Source organism: Cetorhinus maximus, chromosome 9 (assembly GCF_964194155.1).
Source record: "Cetorhinus maximus chromosome 9, sCetMax3.hap1.1, whole genome shotgun sequence".
Lineage (NCBI taxonomy): Eukaryota > Metazoa > Chordata > Chondrichthyes > Lamniformes > Cetorhinidae > Cetorhinus > Cetorhinus maximus.
In genome coordinates, this window is record NC_135887.1 from 12,022,967 (window position 1) to 12,043,961 (window position 20,995).

General features: G+C 39.9%; 1 protein-coding gene across 5 annotated transcripts in view; it reads left to right on the top strand.

Annotated features, from left to right (window-relative positions):
- LOC144684368 (vascular endothelial zinc finger 1-like) overlaps positions 1-20,448 on the top strand; it is a 35,362-nt gene extending 14,914 nt beyond the window's left edge. For 2 of the 5 annotated variants that reach the window (XM_078548057.1, XM_078548056.1), the window contains 6 exons: positions 2,438-3,108; positions 4,931-4,994; positions 8,106-8,277; positions 10,946-11,140; positions 17,319-17,555; positions 19,910-20,448. In XM_078548057.1, the coding sequence (XP_078404183.1) occupies positions 2,438-3,108; positions 4,931-4,994; positions 8,106-8,277; positions 10,946-11,140; positions 17,319-17,536 (1,320 nt within the window). In that variant the 3' untranslated portion in view covers positions 17,537-17,555; positions 19,910-20,448. The remainder of the gene's footprint in view (positions 1-2,437; positions 3,109-4,930; positions 4,995-8,105; positions 8,278-10,945; positions 11,141-17,318; positions 17,556-19,909) is intronic. The other 3 variants (XM_078548058.1, XM_078548059.1, XM_078548060.1) reach the window with 3 other exon arrangements.
- Positions 20,449-20,995: the final 547 nt, after the last annotated feature.

Genomic DNA, 20,995 nt, shown 5'->3' on the forward strand with positions numbered 1-20,995 from the left:
TCATCTCCATCTTAAACGGGCAATCCCTTATTTTTAAACTGTCTCCCATAGCTATAGACTCCCCCACAAGAGGGAATCAGCATCTGTCTAGTCAAGCCCCCTCAGGATCTTAATATGTTCTTACGAGTGTACCCTGCATCATGTAGGTAGTAATCAATGCCCTGGCCGCTGTTCATTTTTTTCCATCTCCTCCAGCCCACAGGAGCTGAAGACTGTTGTAGCACCATGGTTGAGACAGAACAAGTGCCTACTGTTAAATATTATTTAATTAAATCAACAGTTGTATGTATTTTCATAAAAATAGAAGCTTACATTGTTGGCAGCAGAGTGCATTGCATGTCAGGAGCTGAACTTGCATGAAAAGGCAATTGGGGATGGGCAATAAATGCTGGCCTTGCCAGCAATCCCTTGAATGAGTATTAAAAACAAACACCTACAGCGACGCTGCCCTTTTTAATTATTAATAAAGAAAATGTTATTTGATAGCCTATATCCTGAAGTGATTTTGATTGCAGTTACTGTACAAGAGCCACTCTTTCATTCTGGCTGTATTTTGTCAGAAAGATTAAAGACTGCAGACTACTTCATCTGCTCAAAGGTTTAATGCTGGATCTTGCTGCTGAAAATAGTGATTGCAGTTAAGGTTGTCAGTACATTGACACAGATTTTAATGCAGCGAAGTCCCTCTGTTCTTCCCAGTCCATCTTTATCATCTTTTGCCTTTCTGGCTAGAGTGATAAGTTATGCTGGTCAAACAATAGTCTGACATGGTTGTATTTGCAGAATCGCATTTGTCAGCGAACACCTTTCTTGGTTATGTTATGGGTAGGATTTACATTACTACAGTGCTATTGACTCCCAACATTCACATCTCGTGCAGTAAACAACATTAGTAAACAGCAACATACTGGCCTCCAATGCAAAACAATCCACCAGCACATAGGCCTACAGTGTGTTACAGTGATGAGTGTGACCTTGGGAGTCAGCCACATCAACTTTGGACCCGTGAAGTTTCATGACTTTGAGGAAGCCTCCTGCTGATACATCCCCCGCCGCTCCACATTCAACTGATGAATCAATTCTCTTACATGTTGAACAATCATTTGCTGGAAGCTCTTATGGAAGCAAGGGCAGAAAATGTGCTTTGTAGGGGGAGATTTCAGTGTCTACCACCAAAAATAGCTTTGTAGTACAACTGTTAGTTATGTCCTAAAGGACATAGCTGCCAGTCTGATCCAGGGCCAGCTGGAACCAATACTAGGACGTAACCAGCTGCTTTACTCCTATCCATGTATCCACAGTAGTATTGGTAAAAGTGAACACAGCACAGTCGTTGAGGACAAGCTCTCATCTCCATCCTGAGGGCAATCCCTTTTGTGTACTTTGGCACATTATTATTTTAAACTATGCTGGGGCAGTGTTCGGGCCTCCTGGAATCTTGTCCAAATACCCATACTCCGTGATTTATCATCAGGTTGCACTATCTAAAATCAATTATCAATATAAAACGGTGAAAAATATTGAAAACTTTGAATGGAGTCTTAATTTAGGGACCCTGGAACTTTTGAGCACTGGTAACTTTTGCATTGCAGAAATTGAAAATGCCCTGAAATGGAACAAGTTGCTTTGCCTGCCAATTAGACAAGAATATTTTTAAGTTGCATGTTCATCCCTTGAGGCGATGATGCCCATGTTCTTCACTTGGGGTGTTTGGTAGGGGTCCAACGGGTACGTGTGTGACTGCTAAGGCTGATCTGCACCTGGGAGATTCTACAATTTTTGAAGCTGCTGAAGTTATAAAATACACTTGCTTTGTATTGCAAGCCCCAAGTCATAAATTTCATACCGATGAGATTTTAGACTGTGACCCCATCTGTCTATTTAGGTAGATAGAAAAGATTTTGAGAAGATGAAAAGTCAGTATCCTGACCAACATTTGTTCTCAACCAACACCAGATTAACTTGTTCAGCTCGTTTGATGTTTAAGGGAACTTCCTTTGGGCAAGTTAGCTGCTGCGTTTCCCCACAAAATAGTGACTACACTTCAAATGTACTTCATTGGTTACGCCATGTTTCGATATATCTTGAGGATGTAAGGCATTGTGGAAATGCGAGTTTGTTAATTTCCCAGTGTGGTAGTATATAACCAAAGTGATAATATTCCACAAAGCCTTTTATCAAGTGGTTACAGGTCTAGGTTGCACGAATCCATACAACTAGCTATTTTTTCTTTTGTGTAACCTTTTTCTCTGCTCGTTGAATATACTGGTAGGGAATGAAAGTGGGGAAAACTCCAAGTCTATGTAACTATGGAGCCCAACATAAAATGCTTTAAACACAAATTGTCAAGTCCACAAAATGGGGAGTGATGGGTAAGTTCACATGCACAGTAAGGGTCTAGAATGAAGCGTGGCTAATTTTCACTTCTATTTTGTAGGCAACCGATATCTCTCAGCAGCAACACCAGCAGCACGTGCAGAATAGCCTTCTGCCAATATTGCATTCATCAACCGAGCCACGTGAGCAAGCACCCGTGACAGCACTGCCCCAGCCTCAGAAGACCCCGGATCCCAAAGAAGCACCCAAACCTACGGTAGAGAAGAAGGAGAAGACCAGAACACCCGTGATTTGCAGTTACTGCAGCAAGGCATTCAGAGACAGTTATCACCTCCGGCGACATGAGTCATGCCACACAGGAATCAAGTTGGTCTCACGGCCGAGGAAAGTACCGACCATGGTTTCGCTGATGTCATCGGCACCTGGCATCGGTGGCACGACAACATTGGTGTCGACCGTTGCGGGGATGCTGACTTCAACCGACGCTTCCACCTCCACTGTCACCAGCAGCACCCCGGCAGTCACGACCAGCAAGAATGCCAGCAGGCGAGTGAAGAAGAACCACGGCTGCGAACTGTGCGGAAAAGCATTCCGCGACGTTTACCACCTCAACCGGCACAAACTTTCTCACTCGGATGAAAAGCCATTCGAGTGCCCGGTTTGCCAGCAACGCTTCAAGAGGAAGGACCGCATGAGTTACCACGTGCGCTCACACGAAGGGGGCATCAACAAACCATACATCTGCAGCCTTTGTGGGAAAGGATTCTCCAGGTAAGTTAAGAGAGGGTTCGGGAGCTGTTGGCTAGGGGTAGCTAGTAAAGATGGGAAAGATAGGTGGGGGTCATTACATGTGGGATGAGGTAAAGTACGAGCATTATATTCATAGTTTTGTTTTGAGGGAATTGTTCTGTACGTTGTTGACAACATTCTAGCATGTGTGTGTGTGACATTAGCCAAATAGATCTGGGGAAACTGCCCACTTGGATGCTTCATTCTGAAAATTGTGTTTAGTAGCTTTTCACTGTGTTTATTAAAATAAAATTTGGTATTGCAAGCAAGATGTAAAAATATTTTGACTATAAGCTTTGGAAGTTTGATAGGTAATGGACTGCCAACAACATAATAGAATTTGTTGCTTTGTCGAAACCTTTTGCTGACCTTCATATCTATTGGAATAAACAAATATTCAGGATAAAATCCTGATTGCTTGTCACTGTGACGAGTGTATCCAACTAATATGAAAGTAAGTAACTTGTATCAAAAAGCAACACTTGCTTTCATTGTGGCGTTTGAAGGCAACAACTGTGCCTGTGCATTTACTGTCAGCACAGTACCATCACTTAATCCCACTGCTTTAATCCATTCAAAGCTACACTTGACTCTTGATTGTGACTTGAGAGGATGTTTTTTTTTTGCCTCAGGCTTGTTCTGTATACGTTTTCTTTTTGTACACAGACCATGTCCCAGTTGAATTTGAGAATAACAGCTGATTACTGGCACTGTTCTTCTCTCTGGAAAAAGGTTTGTGCCTCTGGCTGCAAAATAAATGCATAGTTCAGGGTAATGTACCCTCTAATTTTTCTTTGTGTGCGGTACGTTCAGGGTTGCTGCGTAGCCAAGCACCCATGCAGCTTGGAGGGAGCTGGGCAGGCTGCAGCTCTAGGGTCAGATGGAGCCTTTGAGTCTTGGCCATCCAGCCCTCAGTCCAGGTGGCTCAGTCCTGTTTGCACCTATGTTTCTTATATTTACTTTTACTATTTGGGTTTTATGAGCCTGTCATTTCAAAAGTTGTTTTAAATGGGTAACTTGTAATAAATTTACCACTTGTAAGGAATTCACCAAGGCTCCTTAGACAGCACCTTCCAAACCCACGACCGCTACCATCTAGAAGGACAAGGACTGCAGATAAACGGGAACTCCACCACCTTGAAGTTCCCCTCCAAGTCACTCACCATCCTGACTTGGAAATATATCAGCGTTCCTTCACTGTCGCTGGGTCAAAATCCTGGAACTCCCTACCTACACCACATGGACTGCAGCGGTTCAAGAAGGCAGCTCACCACCACCTTCTCAAAGACACTAGAGATGGGCAATAAATGCTGGCCCAGCCAGCGAAGCCCACATCCCATGAATGAATAAAAAGAAATAAACCTCTATTAGTAACAGTAAGTTGAGGAATATGTAAATGAACAGGAAAGTAAGTGTAAACTAGATATGGTCGCCAAGGCTCCATGGAATGTGGCCCACAAGCGCACCCAATTGGACAACTTTGGCTTAGTTTAATACTTTAATTTCTAACTACATCTATACTGGCTATTATCTGAATTGTTGGGTATTGATCCAAAGCTGAATCCTGACTGACTTTTCTTCCTAGTCCAGAGCAACTGAAGCCAGTTATAGCAACCCCATACAGCTGTCCTGATGGGAATCAGTTAACAGCACAGGCTGATGATTTAGAGCTTTCTGGTTGTATCCAGTATTGTCCTGCATGGTTCATATGCTTATGGAGCCAGCAAGGGGATCTTTTGTTAATTATAAAATTAAAACATTCATTCTGTTTCAATCTAACCCGTGGTCTTTCTTTTCTGTCCAGGCCTGATCATCTGAGCTGTCATGTCAAGCATGTTCATTCCACAGAGAGACCCTTCAAATGTCAAGTAACTTTCTATTTTTCTGTCTTAAAGTCAATTAAGGGGTGTTGTCCACGTGGATCAATGTTCAAAGATTGTTAGTTTCAAAAGAATGTCACAAGTTCCAAAACTGTTCACCTTTCAGTAAAACTACTACTTCATATTTTTTTTTCCTGCACGCATTTGCTATCCTCATTTGGGAGAGGTTGGAGTGGTCCATTGCCGAGTGCTCCTAGAGCAGCAGCTCACATGACCTGCCAGTAGATTTGAGGTGTGCAGGAAAGGCTCGCTGTTTCTGCTTCACCCCAGTTTCCCCAGCCACTCCTTTGGAGACTGGCAAAGTACTAAGTCCAAATGCAAGTTGAGATGAGAATTGCAAATCTAATAGTCTAATATCTGCCTGTTGTTCACGAGGAACCACAATTACCTGCTTTGCCGTTTTGGCCTCTAACCAGTGTACTTCCTGTTCAAGGGAAAAAAATAAACAAAGCTGCACATATTTAAATTGGGTTTCTGAGCTTGTTACTCCAAACTGCTCTGATGTTACCAGTTTTGTTTTGGTGGTGGGGGGGATTCCATAAACTGAGATTAAACCAATGTGTGACTTGACGTTGCCGCAAAGGTGCCAGATATCCTTGGTGAGACAATCTTCCGAGATTTAAAGGGGGGGAAAACTAGAACTGGTATTTTTTTTGAATTGGTAGGTAAGTGATATTTTGAGAATTACTTTTCTCTCTGATTCTGAAGCCCTAAAGATTTTTTGTGAGGTGAGGGTGAATTTGAGGAGGAGAAAAAATGGGCAGTTTGACCAGGTGATATGGTATAAAGGAGAAAGGCAAGCTTGGATGTTTATAGAAGATGGCCAAAGAGTAGTGTTGAGAACAACACTGTCCAGTAAGGTCAGAATATTTTTTTGAACAAGTGCATTATTATGATGCAGCTCTGTTTTATTTCCTTTCCCCATTCCGACTTTTTTGTTTTAGGTTTCCATGCTGCTCAGGGAGCTACTCAGCTGGCATCAGTTCTAGGAATGTCGGTGCATGAGCTGAAAAGGCATCTTTTCTGTTTGGGATGGTTTGCCCTTGACAAGCATTGACGTTTCCCTGCTCACCATCGAGGATGGCAGCACTAAACTGTTCAGTGTGGGAGACCAGAGCGAGAGGCATAACCTTAAAATTAGAGCTAGGCTGTTCAGGAATGATGTCAGAAAGTGCCTCATTGCTCAAGAGTCGTAGAAATCTGTTGAGGCTAGGTTAATTGAAAATGTCTAACTGAGATTTAAATTTTTGTTAGGTAAGAGTAAAACCCAGAATAGAACAGTACAGCAAGTTGACCCATCAAATCTGTGCCTGCTTTTTGGAAAAGTGATCCAATTAGTTCCATTCTCCTCTTTCTCCAAAACTCTGCAGTTTTTTCCTCCTTCAAGTATTTATCCAGTCCTGTTTTGAAGGCTACTGTTGAATCTGTATTTTCCGCCTGATTAGGCAGTATGTTCCAAATCTTAACCATTCGTTGTGTAGAAAGTTTTTCCTCATGTTACCTCTGGTTCTTTTGACAATCACCTTAAATCTGTGCCCTCTGACTATTGACCCTTCAGCCTTTTGAAACAGTTTCTTCATTTGCTCTATCTAAACCTACATGGTTTTAAATACCTCTATCAAATCTCCTCTTCGCTTTCTCTGCTCTAAGGAGGACAACCTCAGCTTCTCTAGTCTATCCACGTAACTAGTAATTCCTGGAACAATTTCTGTATTCTCTCCAAAGTCTTCATGGCCTTACTAAAGTGCCCAGAATTGGATACAATACTCTAGCTGGGACCAAACTTGTGTTTTATATAGGCTTTGAATTGATTCCCAGCTTTTGTACTCTATGCCTCTGTTCATAAAGCCCAGTACCCCATATGTTTTATTAACTTCTTTGTTAACCCGTCCTGTCACCTTCAAAGATTTATGCATTAGCACCACCAGCTGTCTCTGCTCTTACAGCCTTTTTAAAACTCTATTTAGCTTGAATTCTCTCTCTTTGGTCTTCCTACCAAAATGCATCACCGCACACTTTTCTGTGTTGAATTTCATCTGTCATGTATTCGCATAGGGCAATAATTGGTTGTGTTAAATCTACTCTGTACATTGAGGATTACAGAACTGAGGAGGGTAAATGGATTATGAAACAGATCAGCCATGACATAATTGAATGGCAGAACAGGCCCAAGAGGCTGAATAATTTACTCTTGTTCTTTGTACTAGATGTGGCACTGGCTAACTGTCCTGTATCTGAGTTCAAGTGCCAAAACAGGTGGAGACCCAAAATGGCAGGCTCAGTTCTTAAGAGAAAATAAATAGATCATTCAATATCTCCTAATAAGCAAGTCATTTTTTTCAACCTTGTCCATAAGGGTTTATATTTAAAAACCTTCTGCCACATTTCTCAGTTGGTGAACTGTCAGCCTAGTTTTAATAAGATGCAAATTTTTTTAAAATGCATGAGGCTTCATGTCCTTTTTCATTTCATTTTGTTGTGATCATTCCCCAGCTAGGCAATCTAGCAAGCCTCCCTGCTCCCTGGGTTCTGTCAGTTCATTCTAACCAGCCATCAGGATTGTAAGAGTGTCCCATGGTGACTTGCTTCATTTTCTTTTTTATTATTACTTCGTGCTCATCTGCTCAGTTTCTCCCTGATAGTGTGGCTGAGATCAGGAATTTGCCTTGTGGGAAATTGCAGGGATGGAACTGTGTCCTGCCAATTTGTAACATTCGTGCTCTAACTGCCCATCTGCGCCTTTATCTGTAGAATACATTCGGAATATCTCTTGTACGCTGTATGGATCAAATACTTTTGTCTGCAAGTGCAGAGACCTGAAGAATTGGTACAAGTTATGGAAGGATCATTTATTTCATGTTGTATTGGCCAAATTCTAAAGAATATCAATAGAATATATTAACATTTCTGGAGCTAGTTTTTGCTTCCAAGGCATAAAAGAATGACCTCAAAGGAATTTTAATGATTAAGTTATTTAGTGGCGTCAGACTGTTAAATATTCTGACCTTTCTAAATAGTCGGTAGTTCGATTTGAAAGGAAAGCTGTTATAAAAGCTTGTAAGAAAATAAAATGTTAATGCCTGACTTGTGTCCTTATAGACTTGTGATGCAGCTTTTGCCACCAAAGACCGCCTGCGTTCACACATGATACGCCATGAGGGGAAGGTGTCTTGCCACATCTGTGGTAAACTGCTGAGTGCAGCTTACATCTCCAACCACATCAAAATGCATAATCACAACCAAAATCACAACTGCAATGTTTGTAACAAAGGTATAGTATTTTTTTTTGCAGATTTCCAGAATAGCCTTAAATGCATACATAGGCTGATTGGCAATATAAAAGTCTGGAAAAATATGATGTGGAAATCCGTTACAAAAATAATTCATATTTGGTGTTAAATTCATTTTCCCCTGTTTGTGGAGCTGAGCAAAATATTCCTGTACCTCTTGGTGAATGTATCATGGTAAAACTTTCTTCACGTTAGTTTTCTCGGTTAATCAGTTTATTAAACTCCAGCAGTTTAAACTGGGAATAGCTTTAGCCCATCATTTTTTAAAAAAACCGTCACCTGTATTTGAAGCTTGAATGGAGGTGCTTTTTTAAGCAAATTGGGTCCCAGTAAACTCACTTTAATTGATATGGGGAACTTGTAGTCAATCACCACGATAATTGAGTCTTTTAAACACCGCCTTATAAGCATAATTCAGGAAGATGTGAAATGACAAGATCGGAAAAAACTTGCTAAACATGGTTCTTCTATCATTGCCACTTACTGACATCAATAGTTTCATTATTCACCAGTTCCCTGTCATCATTCAGGCATTAGTGAAATTGGAAAGCATTTGGAAGAGGTTTGATTCACAGTGGTGCTATGGTGGCATTTTCCATTTTTGTGTAATAAATGCAGTGTAACTAGAAAATAAATTCCCCTTCCCCCTTTCCTCCTATTCCTTCCCTGCAAAAAAATAAATTCTACCCTGCAGTTATGAGCAGCGGACTGCTTAACTGTTGACATAAAAGTTTCAGATTGGAAGCCCAGTGCAGCCTCTCAATTAAACCCTGCAAGTTTTGTTCTCTGTCAAGCTATTTGGCTCCCATCTTTGGGAAGAATACGCTCTGACAGTACCTGAGCTATCTCTGCTTGCATTGTCTTCCTTGCCAACCTGATTGTAAATTTAAAATTTTTGGTGGTTGCAGAGAATTGAAATCCAGCTGAAAGTGCCCTCTCCTCCATTCTGAAGGATCGGTAGTGATGAGCATTGCATCAGAAGAGTTTTTTTTTAAAAAACAAAGTCTTTTCCCCTCCCCTTGCCCCAATATACGTTAAGTTTCTTTTGACACCTCAAGTTTATCAAGCGTAAAAATCCCGTCCACAGAATCATTCTAGCAGTGTCTCATGGCAGGGTAACATATCTTTACAGCTATCACGGCTCAGTGCGTAAGCACAGTGCCTAATGATAGCTGAGCTGTACAAATCAAGAAAGTCCTAAGTTTATATCTCTGCTCGCTACTCAATTAATCTCAGATGAGATTTTGAAGCTGCACTGCAACTGGTCTTAAAGTGCCTTAAAGTAGGGAAAAGGAAAAAAATGCCATCAGTCAGTGTTGCTGCTCTCGACTGCTATTCAGTGCCCTGTACTGTAAAGCATACAAGTATGGACATCGACTAAGTACCCATTGTAATTTGATAGCATGTCTCTACTCATTTCTCTGCACTAAAGCATGAAGAATGGGAATTTGCCTGGGAGACCAGGTCTATCAGTGGAGTCAGATCTCCATCATTCTGAATCTCTGATCAGCGCAAACTTGTTTAAAAGCTCAGTCACTCCGTCTCTGATAAATTGTGGTCACTTCCCTACAACCAATGTCAAACTGACAGGTCTATGTTTTCCTGGTTCCTTTTTCCCCATCCAGTCCTAAATAATAGAGGAACTTTCTAATGCAAGGTGACATTACCTGACTAGAGAGCTTTGGAACATTATTACAAACACATTCACAATTTTCCAACCTAAAACCATCAGGTCCTAAAGATTTGTCAAAGAAGCCTCTCTATTTGCTCCATTATGATTTTTAAAATCTGTGTTAAATCCATGAAGTACCTCCCATTGATTTATTTTTAGTTTCCTTTGGACATGGTTTGTACCATCACATGCTGTTTCCAGTTATTGGATTTTTCCCTTTTTTTGTAATACCACCTAATAATATTAACAGGAATGTTGTCTATTAGCTATTTGTAATTTACAGCTTTTGTTTTCAAGTTTCTGCCTTATTTCCCAAAGATGACATTGGCCCTTACTGGGGTATAATTCCACATGTAACAAATGATCATCTTCCTTTGTGAGCTTGGAAGTTACATGTCTTGGCAGGTTTTTCAATTATGTCAGACATCATGCTGGAGCAATTCTGTATTCACCTGGATCCTGACACACACACACCTGCCTGAAGAGGCGATGAGATAGCGATCAAGAGTGGGATCTATTTTTCCCTCCAACCCTTTCCCTTTACTAGCCCAGGGTCACTGAGCCCTGTTGTAGCACTCAATTGCTGCATGTATGTTGTAACTCTTAAATGCTTTTCCAATAAGGTTACTCACAGATGCCATTTTGAATTAAAATGGTTGAACTGCTGTATTGTATGATTTCATGCAACAAGAGGGCAATTTATTGAAGGAAATATTTGGAAACAGTCGATCAGAATGTTGTTGATGCAACCATTTGTATAAGGATTCTAAAGGAATGTTGCACATAATTTTGTATTTCAGATTATAATATAACAAGGTTCATTATTGTAATCCTGAAATGTCTTTGTCATTATGAAAAGTGTTAACAGTATGATTTTATCTGAACAAAGTCAATCAGACTTTTAATATCCCAAAGATTGTGGATGTAAAGGTGTTTGTGCTTATTTTTTATCACCTGAAATCCCTATTTTTGTGTAGGTTTCACCACGGCTGCCTACCTTCGGGTCCATGCTCGAAATCACCATGGTGTCCATTACAAGTCTCAAAGATTTGTGTGTGATCAGTGTGGCCTGCAATGTCAGTCCCACAACCACCTGATTGGCCACAAGAAAAGTCACATGGGAGAGACTCCAACTTCCAGTGCCCCCTCTGTGGCAGCAGTGGCTTTAAAAGGCAAGCATCTCCTTAACGTGTACCTGGAGAATGCTCCACTCCTACCAGGTCATTTTGTAGCTAAAGTCTGCCCTTCTATTGGGGTTCTTGTGTTGTGGGGATAATGGGTGGGATGGGGAGGTGGGGGGATGGTGAGGTTGCAGGGTAGTTTGTGTGTTTAAATATGTAATTCTGGAAATACAAGCCTTAATAAAGGGGGCATTTCGTTTTGATGTAATTAGATACTGATCTGAAATGCAGTTTTTGCTGGAGTCACAGAAAAGTTTTAAAATCATGTTACATAATCGTGATGTAAAATTCAGAAACCATTTAAGCTTGATGCTCCTTTTCTAATTTCTGACCAAAAGAGTTTGGGTTGCAAAATTTATTTTAAGCCTCAAATTATCCATTATCTCTTTGAGATATACTTGCAATTTATGAAAATAACCCTCCAGTTTATATGGAACATTAATTTAAGAAGCGATGGGGATTTAAATACCCTGTATCTCGGATTTTGTATTAATCCTTTATGTCTTGAACTTAAAGTGATACACAATCTGGCTTTTTGGGGTTATATTAACTGGTGACTGCTTGGAAGCAGCACAGCTTCAAGATGATGGATAGTCAATGGGAAAGGACTATTTAATGCAAAGTTGATCTCACTTTATGTCTCCACATTGGGTTTATGGAAATACTACTGGTTTAAGTTAATTACCAGCGCCAGCCACCACCAAGAAACATTGGGTAGAGCCCTATTATATGCTTAGTTGATAACATTTCTTTTAAAGTCAGCAGTTGACTTGATAAGATCAGTGTAGTTTCATTCATGAAAGCTAATCCTAAATCGTTAGTTAATTCACAGAAATGAGTAATGTGATATATGAATTTCAGTGCCGGTGTGATGCTAGGTATGCAGGCCATACGTCCCAAAGACTGGTGGATCATGTCAAACAGCATGTCCCTTTGATTGTTCGCAACAGGCAAAGCACTGACTGTACCCAACCAGCCCATGCTTGCAAAACTCAAAACATAGTGTTCAACATTAGATGTGATTCTGCAATTGGACAGCATTTGCTAATCAATCCTGATTGTGCTAAGAATTACACTGACAACCAGTTATCAATCGGGCTCACAGTGTGGCTCACTTACACATGTTAGAAGCTACATATATTAATGCACAGGGCCCTGTCCTTTGCAGACAGAATGAACATGTACACACATTGCTCCTTTTTCAACAAAGTAAAATAGGTGACAACCATTCCCTGATTCATAGTCAACCTGTCTGGCTTGAATTTAAACAAAGCTTGACAGTTAACTACCAGTTATCAGTTAACTGGTGCATTCTCCATGGCAATGTCTCTACCAATCAGAGTCCATTTGCCAACCATTCAGCACCCTCTTCTCATGCAGTATAAATTGTTGTTCCCTTTACAATTGGTATTCTTGCAGATCTGACCTGATGAGTGCAAGACAAAAACTTCAACAGTATGTCTCGTTTTTCCCAGCAATATTCAAGTTAATTAGTATTGCCATATACTACTATGCATTTCATTATACAATATACACTAACATATAATACTGAGGGAATGCTAAATTGTCAGTCTTTTGGATGAGATGTCAATTCAAAGCCAAGTTTACCACCCCAAGTGTGACATAAAAGATCATATGGCAATATCCAGATCGGAGGACAAAGATCTCTGGGTGCCCTGACCAGCATCCCCTTTCAGTTGTCACTAAAATCTGATTGTCATCTTCCATTTGTTTATGTTTGTGGGGCCTTGCTGTGTGCTAATTAGTTGCCATGTTTTTCTAAACAAAAATGGCTATACCTCTAAAGTAATCCTCTGGTTGCAAAATTATTTGGGATGTTCTGAATTCTTTCTTATCTGGCTGAGTACTGATTTACTTAGCTGTCATTTAAGGTTAAGCTCCTGGAATAAAAGGATGCTGACCCACATTGAGTTACTGAAGATGTGTGCATGTGTCAAGATCTTCAGTTAAGCCCGGCCCAGTTGGTAGCACTTAACAGCTTTGAGGTAGAAAGTCATGGAATCAAGTCCGACTCCCAGGACTTGAACATGCTATCTAGGTCGATCCTTTGAGGGAACTATTGTATTCTGGTACTAGCAACCTTCAGGTGAAGTGTCATACCGAGTTCTTTTCTATGTCTCACTCATTCAGGTGGATGTTTTTTAGATCTCATGGCAGTATTCAAAGAACTGTAGAAGTCATCTAGTGTCTAAGTCAACATTTCTCCCTCAAACAATACCGTCAATAAAACTGATCAATCATCTCATTACCTTTGGTGGAATCTTGCAGTGTGCAAAATGACTATCATGTTTATCTTTATGAGAATAATGACTGCAATTTGAGAGTATACATTTGGTGCATTTCTGAGAATGAGGTGCTATATAAATTCTTTCGCAACTAGAAATATTAGTCATCTTTGGGCTTGGTGGTAATAATTAATTATTTTGAGCAGATGGGAGATTTTTCTTCAATTGTGAGATTAAGATTTTAAGGTGACACAATTGAATAACATTAGCTTAATTGTCAATTAACTGCATTCTGGTGTTCAAAACTCGAAACTACAGGTCCCCACAATTTTTAAGATTCAGATCTGAAACCTTTGATATAAATGCTTTGTTAAGGAGGGGAAGGAAGCTGTAACATTTCTGAAGCACCTGCTGTAAGAGAATATCTCTGAACATTGGGTAAGAATGTGATTGGCCTTGGGTGTTACACTCCTATTGGTGAATATCCTGTTATAATACTCTTAAGTTGATATACAAAGTATGGCCACTTGAGCAAAGTACTATACTGAGAAATGGCCATTAAACAAAGAATTGTATTTTTAAAGGAAGATCAGAAGAAAAGGAGTGTAATAAAAATTAGTTGCAACCAAATGATTTAAATTTGCTGTTGGGGAGATGCTGACTTTTTGTCCATTGCTTTTGTGTAACAAAATCAAAAATTATTGAATGCATTCAGCATATAGTTAATGGTTCTCTAATGTCCCTTAGGGAAGGAAGCCTTCCATCTTTAACCAGATTGGCCTATTCAGAAATCGCATTTATCCAGGCTCTGACAAATACACCCACTTAGCCCCATTCTCCTGGCCTTACCCAATGCCTTTTTACATTTTAAATTTTCAAATCTTTATCCACTACCCTTTTATTGTGGATTCTATTTTCACCACTTTTTCATGTACTCGAATTTTTCCCAGCTTCACCTTTAATTCTTTGTTGGAGATCTTAAATTTGCACCTCCACGTTACCAACTTGCTTCGAATGGAAATAGTTTTTTCCCCATTTACTTTATCAAAACCCTTCATAATCCTCAACCCACTTAACCTTTCTTTAATACAAAGAGCCCCAGTTTTTCTCTTCCATTATCATAAGTATAGCTTCTCATCCCTGGTATCATCTTAGCAAATCCTTCCACTATCATGACATTTCTCTTGAAATAAAATGCCCCAAAAATTAATCCATTATTCTGAACATTATCAACAAAATTCCTTTTAGTTATATATCCATATAAAATCTAGCATAAACGCTTATTGCATTTCTTAAGCATTAAAATGCTTTCTGCTCATTATTTGCACTATTGTCATGTTAAAAGTCAGAAGCCCAACAGTATTGTGGTGCAGTACATTTGAGCTCGGACATAAAAATGCCATTCAGTGATTGGATGCTGATTTTACACTCATTTCCCTTATGATGTGTTACCAATCTCTGCTGCCTCAACTAAATAATACTGAGTTGATAGGCTTTCCACATACAGGAGGCAGTTGTCTTGCACTTAATGGCCACTGAGAGCAGCAGGAGAGCTGGAGCTGATCACTTACTTACAACATGGCTATTGAAGTTGTGTTGAGAAATTCTTTTTGATTAAAACGGTCTGATAGAACTGGATATTGTGTTAGATTTGCACACTGTGCTTTCATCTCTGGGAACTTGAGTTTGAATTCCAACCTTGACAGATATAACGGAAGGCTCTCTCTCTCTGGTCATAAAGGCCCTACATGAAATTAATTTGGACAGTCTCATACCTTGACTGATATAACGGAAGGCTCTCTCTCTCTGGTCATAAAGGCCCTACATGAAATTAATTTGGACAGTCTCATCCCATTTCCTTGTGGATTTGCTTAGAATTTGACACAAGCCAGCAATCCTGGTCACCTGGCCTTTTTCTGATGTTGGGACAGAGTAGGAGGAACTTTATTCTGCAAATGAACATGATATATCAGACTTGGGGGGTGCTTAATGCAAGGAACATAAAATAGAGAACAAAAACAGAAATACCTGGAAAAACTCAGCAGGTCTGGCAGCATCGGCGGAGAAGAACAAAGTTGACGTTTCGAGTCCTCATGACCCTTCAACAGAACTAAGTAGAAATAGGAAAGGGGTGAAATATAAACTGGTTTAAGGTGGGGGGGTGTTGCTGGGACAAGCAAGCAGTGATAGGAGGAGATAACCAAAAGATGTCACAGACAAAAGAACAAAGATGTGTTGAAGATGGTGATATTATCTAAAAGAATGTGCTAATTAAGATTGGAGAGCAGGACAAGCAAGTGGGGGTGGGGTGAAATAAACCATGGGTGGAATACATTTAAAAATAATGGAAATAGGTGGGAAAAGAAAAATCTATATAAATTATTGAAAAAAACAAAAGGGAGGGGGAAGACACGGAAAGTGGGTGGGGATGGAGGAAGGAGTTCAGGATCTAAAGTTGTTGAACTCAATATTCAGTCCGAAAGGCTGTAAAGTGCCTTGTCGCAAGATGAGGTGCTGTTCCTCCAGTTTGCGTTGAGCTTCACTGGAACAATGCAGCAAGCCAAGGACAGACATGTGGGCAAGAGAGCAGGGTGGATTGTTAAAATGGCAAGCGACAGGGAGGTCTGGGTAATGCTTGCGGACAGACCGAAGGTGTTCTGCAAAGCGGTCGCCCAGTCTGTGTTTGGTCTCTCCAATGTAGAGGAAACCGCATTGGGAGCAACGAATGCAGTAGACTAAGTTGGGGGAAATGCAAGTGAAATCCTGCTTCACTTGAAAGGAGTGTTTGGGTCCTTGGACGGTGAGGAGAGAGGAAGTGAAGGGGCAGGTGTTGCATATTTTGTGTTTGCCTGGGGAGGTGCCATAGGTGGGGGTTGAGGAGTAGGGGGTGATGGAGGAGTGGACCAGGGTGTCACGGAGGGAACGATCCCTGCGGAATGCTGCCGGTGGGGGGGTGAAGGGAAGATGTGTTTGGTGGTGGCATCATGCTGGAGTATAAAATAGAGGCCAGCCAGTTCATTCAATGAAACATTTAAAATTGCAGCTCTTTAAAACAATGGTCTTGCTACAGTTCCAGACTGTACGCCTGTAGGAGAATATTAAGGAGGAAAGAAAATTGTGGGGGTGAGGTAGATTTTGAACATGTTGATAACTATAGGTCATGGTGCTGGCAGTCATACAAAATGCCAGGTCTACAGGGAGGAACAAAAGTTACATTCAGCAATTTGAAAGTTGCTGAGATTTAATCTTTAGACTTCAACTTTGCGATTCGTGATTTTACTGAAACCGGGCTAATTTTTGCGCTTGGTTAAAATGGTGACATTCAGACCTATACTGCTGTCTATTCCCTGACATCAGTAGCTAACTCACAAGAAGTAGAAGCTGAAGCAGTGAATAGATTTTAATAACTAGAGACTACCTGTGGCTTTAAACAGTTAAACCTATTCACTTAATCTGTACAATGTATGTGGTGGTCTTTCACTGAATTAGACTGTAATGCTACGTGGGGTACATTTGGCAAGTCTTTTTTTACTCCAATGCAAAGCTTCAAAAGTGTCCTGGGAGTGGCAGCGTTGTCTTGGTAGCTTTGAATATGTTGTGTACTAATGTCTGTCTATGTATTTTATTTTTCCATCGAATGTTTTTGTATCAATATCCAGTTTTATATCTGGTAACTACTATGTTGCAAGGCATCCTTTATTATGAGTTAAAGATTGCTATGTTTTGGGATTGGAACATTTTATTTCATACACATTTCCTAAAATGCTGTCCAGTAAGTTTATAAACTCTAGTTCTAAATTTCCGTTTTCAATTCACTGACTAGAACAGACGTTAGAAATTAAAATTGACACTGCTTATTATTTTGTTAGTATTATGACGAGCTTTAATAGTTTCAACTGCCTGAGTTTGCTTTTTTAATTTAGATTTTCCTCCCATGGATGCCACTTTTTCCCTCGCATCCCCCTTCAGGGGAGGACTTCACTACAGCTACTGTCAATGCCACTCCACAATTGGCCAGCAGGAAACGCAATTGAAATGGGGCGAGTTGGATCCTGCCTGCTTTCCTGCCACCTCACCCCACCTGACATGGAATGCCTTGGTACTGCGTGGCGCTTCATCTAGCAGCCCAGTTGAGAACTGACAAAACTTACCAAACTGAGGCAAGTGAGTTGGAGTGACAGGCAGCCTTGGGACTCAAAAAAACTTGCGAGCTTTGTTTGCAAGGCTTGTTGGGTTGCCTGTGGTCTTGTTGTGCAGGGGAGGGAATTAACTTGTAGAAAGATTGTGAGGGGTCGTAGCTGGCAGTGTTCCTTCCAATACTGCTTGATGATGTGGGTGCATTTCAGTGGCATATAATAATTTTGGGGGAAACTGCTGGTTGTTTACCTTAACAGTGATAGTATTCCCCCAGCATTTCTGTTTGAGGGATCCTTGTGCCCATTTCATTAATTGCTGGATATTAATTTGACAATTTTATTTGAATTATTCGGTGAAGGTTCCTTTGACCCAATTTTGATTTAGGTAGCTTGATAATCGGTTACAAATTGGCCTAAATTTCCGATTAACTTGTGTTTGCTCAGCTATTAAAAAGATAAATTGTGTGTAACTAGTCTATCTCCCATGACGTTACACAGGGGTGGTTAAAACCAAGTCTTCAGGTGAATCAGAGGTAGATGACATGGGTAATTGGACGATGGTAATGCAGCTGTAATTCAGTCATCGTTTTAAAGTCATCCATTTTATCCTTGTTTTTATATTTCCATTATAAATTGTTGGTGCTGCATGCCCACATTGCAAGGGTGTAATTCCAGCATGCGAGTTTACATCAGCACTTTTGTTATAAATATGACTGAAGGCATTTATTATGGCAAAAGTTGATAAGAAATCTGTGTAGGTGTAAGATTTTTAACACATCATGAATATATTTAATTTTATATGCTTGCTGATTGTTTCTTCCTTGGGCATCATTTTCTGTGACACAGTCACACCTGCAGCTGTGTACTTCAGCCTTTAGGTGGACTTCTGTATGCTCCAAAAAGCTGCAGATCCCCATACACGCACCTGTAGCAGCACTGAGGAAAATTTGCTTTCTGACTTTCCATGAGCAACACCATTGGAGATCCACTGGTGACTGAAAATAAATTCAGCTATGTACCTGTCGATGAAACTCCATTGAAATTAACTGCTGCTGTCATTCTCTCAAGCTATTGGGAATTCCATATCTTTGCCAGCACTTTTTTCTTTTAAAGAGACCCAGTTTGAATTCAGAATTAGGGCAAATGAAGTTACTGCTGGAGGGGAAAAGTAGAGCAGCAAAAAAGGCTTTTTCCTGCCCATTTAATATCTAACATTGGTTGCCCTCATAATTCTTTTGGTTCCCTCCACATGGTGCTGCTTCAATCTTTCAGGGCCCTTTTGAGCTCACTCTGTATTGCCCCTTCAATTTTTTCCAAGCAAATCAAGGGAGTGAGTTCGCAGGCTTTTTATCTGTTGGTTTTGATCCGCTGTTTTGGTGTGTGGGAGCCGGTTACTTAGTTACTTTCACTTTACCCCTAATGCGAAAGAGTTTGGCTTTTGTTTTGACACCTCTCTTCCATATCCCCTTTTACGCTGTCCCTCCAGAAAATAATGCATAGCCTGGCTCAAGGCCTCTCCACAAAGGGTTTTGCGCTTGCAAGTACATAACCTACCACTCCACTTCACTTGTTATCTAAGTGAATATTGCTTTATTTCCTTCTAAAGATTATAGTTTGTTTTTGACCCTTCCTGATAAATCGTGACATTCCTGGTTTCCCCTCTTTTTAATATATTGCTTGGAATGTCACAGTGCTCACCTTGCTATAATGTTGTGGTATTACAAATTCATTTTAAAGAACAAAAACAGTTTTCATCTATACCATAACTATTTGATGATTTATAAATGGTAAAACCACATTGAATAGATTAATATTTCATAGAACCCTGTTGTTAACTGGCACTTTGTGCTAATGATTACTTTCTTGTATGTGCTATTGATTTCCAATTGTTATGTACACTATCTGAATGGAACTTTTTTTGTGCATAGCTCTGCAGTGACCAATTCCTGAAGACTTTTCGAATTGAAATTATGTTAAAAGTGGATGTGAGCAAAACCTTTTTTAAAGATAGAAACTTTTTTTCATTGGAAATATGTACATAATTTCTGTATTTACTTGATATCCTACCAGGCTTTGAATATCCACACTACTGACTAATATATTCCCACGTCGTAAACACTTTGATACTAGGCAGTTAACATAACATTAATAGTGAAAATACTAAGAAATTGTCCTCCTATTTTTACCAGAAACCAAGCTCTAGAAACAGGAACTTTGATAAAAGTCTATTTTACTTCACTTATTTGGGACGGAGAAAGAAAACGTCATCTTTAAATTGAGCAAACTTTCGTAGTTAAAAGCTTTAAATTTTTAAAGAATATTTGTTTGCTAATGAACTTTTTTTCATCTTCCTCCCTCATAATCCTTTATTCTTCCAGACACCGGTGAGGTTTGCCACACTCCAGCTCCTGCCGCAAGTCCAGTGAATATAACAATTAGGCCTGTGGAGAGTGTGCCTTTTCTGTCCCAGGTCTTGCCGACGTCTCCACCATGGTGAAAGATATTAGAAGCAAGTGCCACGGTAGCAATGGATGAGTTAGGACCTTATTTCCCAGCAGATATGCTGGTACCTGAAATGAATTAAACCCAGGATCTTCTGTTAATTCTACGAAGAAGATGAAGAGATGTTGAGTGGTCTATCTCCAAGGAGAAAAAAAAATCAGTTTTGTGGTTTTTCTGACTATGTAAAATTGTGGTCTAATGTCCAGGCTCTGGATTTATTGACTAGTTAAAAGGTAGGTTATACATCTGTCTGTATCATTCCTGTACCTCCATCTGGGAATATATTGGTAATTTGTGTTGAAAAATGGACACACATACTAATGTCTAAATATGTATATAGACAAAGCGGTTCTACTTAATGGATCCTGTTCTGTCAGAACAAGAACACGAAATGAATTTTAATTGGTGAAAGGCTGAAGAATTGCTTTTCACTTATTTGGTTGTATATTGTCACCACTGCTTAATGTTGCATCCATTTGTACAATTTGAACTGATTACACTGAGCAAGGACAGACAGCAAGAAAAATAAACAGTTCCTAGGTGGAACGCCTAGAATGTGCAGGTATTTGAAATGTTATACAGTATCTGCACTTTTCTTAGAATCTACATGCCCGGAAATCATAATTTACTATATAAACGCATCTAAAGTTGCAACCTTGTTTTAAGGAATGCTCTGAATCACATTGGTGTTGCATTGCACTGGTGTATAAGTTGTTCCCCTATATTATTGAGGACTTGAAAATGAGCATCATATACAAGCTGGTGCTGGCTCTTACTGTACTGTCTCTTCTGTAACTATTGTCATTTGGTTTTGCTCTTAAGTTGGAGTGTTATAGAAATGTTACCCATCTTATGCTTTTTATTTTAGTCTTCAAATGTGGAATTTAACTATTTTTTATCTGCAAGTATTGGGACTTTGTTTCTCTGGAATACAGGTATGGACAATTCAACTTGTCCGGTGT